A 4,772-nucleotide genomic window follows, 5' to 3' on the forward strand; every position below is an offset into this window, starting at 1 on the left:
TGGGGATTAGGTAAATTGGACACTCTAAATTGACCATAGTGTGAGAGTGAATGGTTGTTTGTCTCTATCTGTGTGTGGCCCTGCGATGGACTGGCGAACTGTCCAGGGTGTACCCCACCTATCGCCCGATGTAGCTGAGATTGGCACAGCACCCCCTGCGACCCTCTGGTGGAGGATAAAGCGGTTAGATGATGACTGACTGACTGACAGCAAAACCTAAAGTACAGCTTCTAAATGGACACATCCATCCAACCCTAGATAATTTTCAGCACATCTTCCAGTCCCTTTATCTATCATAGACATCATAGACATCAAAGACATCAAAGTGTCCATGGTAGCTTTTAACTAAAGGAGAAAACTGTTAATAAATAACATTGTACTTTAAGTGTCAAATCTTGCATCAGTCACCCGGCCGAACTCTGAGGTAAACTAACTTAACTCTGACTCCTACAAAAGTCTTTGCTTTGATCTATCACGCAACGAGAATGTAGAAATATGCAAACAACAGATGGAGTGATCAAGTGTTTGTGTTTTTGACTCCACCTTCTCCTGTCACCGTCAACATCAAAGTGCCTGTTAGTCACATATTTGGACTTTAATATTTCACATAGTCTGGGTGTGTTTAAGGTGTCCATTCTGGGACTCTGTGGGAGATCTGTGCTGTGTCAGCATCTGTTACAGGAACCGAGAGTGACAAAACCATTTTCCCAGAATCATCAAAATCATCACATGATTAGTTGAGTAAAAGGAGAAGCTGTGAAATGTAAGTGACTAAACTCACAGAATGTATTTAAGAGCCATTTTACTCACGGATCACATCTTCTGTTGCTGTCTCTCTGAAAGCTGAAGCCTGGCAGGTGAGGATCTCTGTGTTTCTTTCATTTGGAGTCAAAGTAAGGAGTGATTATCACTCTATGGATTCATTCTTATCATTATCATTGTTATTGTTATTTTTTACATTATTATCATTATTTTTTTATTATTATTATTATTATTATTATTGTTGTTGTTGTTCCTCTCTGGGTTCATTCTGGTCATTATCATTGTTATTATTATTATTGTTATTATTATTATTGTTGTTGTTATTGTCATTATTATTATTGTTGTTATTATTATTGTTATTACTTTTAGTTTTCCCAGGAAAACTTAACCCTGCAGTTTTGAGAAATAATCCAACATGAAAATATGCTTTGCTGAGACTTTGGTGTGAACGTATAACTTTATAAAATCTTATAAACATTTGTAATATGAACATAAATGGGATTCGTCATAGAGAAACTTCTACAAACACAATAAGTAGATTGACAGCTGTCGTTGAACATCATCCCAATGAAAGGTTTTTACCACTTGATAAATTGGAGGTCGAACATACTTTTGATAATTCATGATGTAGTGATGATGATGTGATGATGTAGTGATGATGATGATGTAGTGATGATGATGTGATGATGTAGTGAGGATGATGTAGTGATGAATGATGGTGATGTGATGATGTAGTGATGATGATGTAGTGATGATGATGATGAGTGATGATGATGTGATGATGATGATGATGATGAGTGATGATGATGAGTGATGATGATGATGAGTGATGATGATGATGATGATGATGATGAGTGATGATGATGTGATGATGTGATGATGATGATGATGATGATGATGATGATGATGATGATGATGATGATGATGATGATGATGATGATGATGATGATGATGATGATGATGATGATGATGTGATGATGATGATGATGATGATGATGATGATGATGATGATGATGATGATGATGATGATGATGATGATGATGATGATGATGATGATGATGATGATGATGATGATGATGATGATGATGATGATGATGATGATGATGATGATGATGTGATGATGTGATGATGATGATGATGATGATGTAGTGATGATGATGATGATGATGATGATGTGATGATGATGATGATGATGATGATGATGATGATGATGATGAGATGATGATGATGATGATGTGATGATGATGATGATGATGATGATGATGCAGATGATGATGATGATGTGAGATGATGATGATGATGAGTGATGATGTGATGATGATGATGTAGTGATAATGATGATGATGATGATGAGTGATGATGAGTGATGATGATGATGATGATGATGTGATGATGAGTGATGATGATGATGAGTGATGATGTGATGATGATGTGATAGTGAGGATGATGTAGTGATGATGATGATGATGATGATGATGATGATGAGTGATGATGTGTGATGATGATGATGATGATGATGATGATGTAGTGATGATGATGATGATGATGATGATGATGATGATGATGATGATGATGATGATGATGATGATGATGATGATGATGATGATGATGATGATGTATGTGATGATGTGAGTGATGATGATGATGTATGATGATGATGATGATGTATGATGATGATGTATGATGATGATGATGTGATGATTGATGATGATGATGATGATCCATTTTTTTGGCCACAGATGTTGAGCCTGGTCCTACTTGGCCTTACTGCTGGACAAGGTCCAGTCTCACTCCACTGTGGTGGGGAAGATCTGGATGAGTGTCCTCTTCCTGTTCAGGATCTTTGTTCTTGGTGCTGCTGCAGACAAAGTGTGGGGAGATGAAGAGTCAGAGTTCTACTGTGACTCTTTGGAGCCAGGATGCTCACACGCCTGCTACAACTGGATATTCCCCATCTCCTATGTTCATTATTGGGTGCTGCAGATCACCTTTGTGTCAACACCCACCCTGGTCTACCTGGGCCACGCTATCCACATCATCCACAAAGAGAAGCGGATGCTAGCACAGCTACAGGGCCGCTCTAATGAAAGTGCACTGAAGAAACCCAGGTATACAGATGACAGAGGGAAGGTGAAAATAAAAGGCGTCCTCTTTTGCACTTACATGACTCAGCTGATGTTTAAGATCCTCCTGGAGGTGGGATTTGGTGTGGGCCAGTTCTACATCTTTGGTTCAGTGTTCATGGTCTCCTACTTCCACTGCAACATGTCTCCACCTTGTGCCCGTCTCACCGGTGCCCAGTGTTTCATTTCTCGTCCCACAGAGAAGACGATCTTCATCATCTTCATGCTTGTGGTGTCCAGTGTGTCGGTGCTCCTAAACATCATTGAGATCATCTACCTGCTCTGTAATAACAGGAGGAACGCCAGGAAACAACGTGGAGCTCAGCAGCGTTTTCTCGGTGTAGAGCAGTACCCATCCAACCCGGGCTGGGAGGCACCGAGCAGCCACTACAGAGGCTTCCCACTGTCACCTCTGCCTGCTCACAGTCTGACACACAGCTCCACTGATGAAAAAGAAAGAAAAGAAAAGGACACCTGATGGATGACATGTCACATCTTCTTCTTCTGCTGATATCGCCGACTTTTTTTTTTTTTAACTCTTCATGTTCAAGAGGCTCTTCACAGATTTGCTGCTGCTCAGAATAATCAAGTTTTCCCAAAGAAGAAATGAAACCAAAATAAAATGAAGAAAAAACTCATCTGAAATAAAGGACATTGCTTGTTTACAAATGATTGTACATTAACTTACTAATGTAGTGATCTACAGCATTGTTTTTCATCATTACATTTCAGATTGATTGAATAATCCCACAGCATTTGTAGTTTTCTCTCGACTGTAAGCATGTGATGAACAGTCATGAACAACCTGACAGTCCACATGATTGTGTGAGTGCATCTCAAAACATGTTTGACATGGATATAATGTTATAAAAGAACATTAAAGACCTGAAACTAAAAACTGCAATAGAAGTCTTTAGTCATACTGTCCATAAACCCACATGACCTGCTTTCATCCACTAGGTGGTGCTGTATACTGAGGAATTGCTGTGTGAGGGCAGCCGTTTGATGGAAAGCAGTTGTGCTTTGTGAATCTATAAATACTGTGATAATGAAAGATTTTATTCATCATATTCAAACAGAAGAAAGAAGACGGTTTCTATATCGAAACAATTTCATTTTCATTTATTTCAGTCTTCTAAAATACCATTTTACCATTTTATTTAAACCCTTTAGACTTTTATAGATTGATGTGCGTTTGATTCCCGTCTCCTCTAGTCTACATGCCGACGTGTCCTTGGGCAAGACACTTAACCCCACAATGAAAGATGGAATGAAAGATGTCAAACACATTTGTTCAGATCTATTCAGCATAAAGCAGACAGTGATGTGTTATTATGAGGAGTTTAGAATTCACCATGAACATAATTGTACCATTCTTATACTGAAAGAACAAAGTGTAGACAAACCTGTAAGAAACCACGTCAGGTGTTAACTCACAAATATAATACACTCATTTAATCTAAAGTTAGCAAGTTGTATGGAATTCAGTCCAATTATTTTCACTGAATTCAATTGATTTCGATTTTTTTTTTTCTCTTTATTTGCTCATTGTGTGAACTGTTGTGTTTGTGCCTTATTATGTACAGTGTATGTTGTGATTTGGCACTACACAAATAAAAAGCCTGATTTCTGACTTTAATCTCGTAATTATTATCTTTTAATGTTTTGTAAATAATAATAATAATAATAATAATGATAATTAATATATGTAATCTGGCCCAAATCCTCTTCCATATAGATCAGATCTTAATATTTAAATTATTCCACAATACTTACTACACGCACACACACACACACACAGGCTGCCCCGCTCCTGACGTAGAGATCAGGTGACTGTGGAACTTCAGTGACGGACTCTTATAAGAGAAGTTTGACAAGTTTGGCGTC

The 4,772-nt window shown here is 38.1% G+C and overlaps 1 protein-coding gene across 1 annotated transcript; it reads left to right on the plus strand.

Annotated features, from left to right (window-relative positions):
- Positions 1-2,509: 2,509 nt before the first annotated feature.
- On the plus strand, positions 2,510-3,380 carry LOC122763068 (gap junction Cx32.2 protein-like; the record flags this gene model as incomplete). Its single annotated transcript, XM_044018176.1, has 1 exon — positions 2,510-3,380. A coding segment is annotated over one exon (854 nt), but the record flags the coding sequence as incomplete, so codon positions are not given.
- Positions 3,381-4,772: the final 1,392 nt, after the last annotated feature.

This window comes from Solea senegalensis, unplaced genomic scaffold (assembly GCF_019176455.1).
Source record: "Solea senegalensis isolate Sse05_10M unplaced genomic scaffold, IFAPA_SoseM_1 scf7180000016415, whole genome shotgun sequence".
NCBI classification, from domain to species: Eukaryota; Metazoa; Chordata; class Actinopteri; order Pleuronectiformes; family Soleidae; genus Solea; species Solea senegalensis.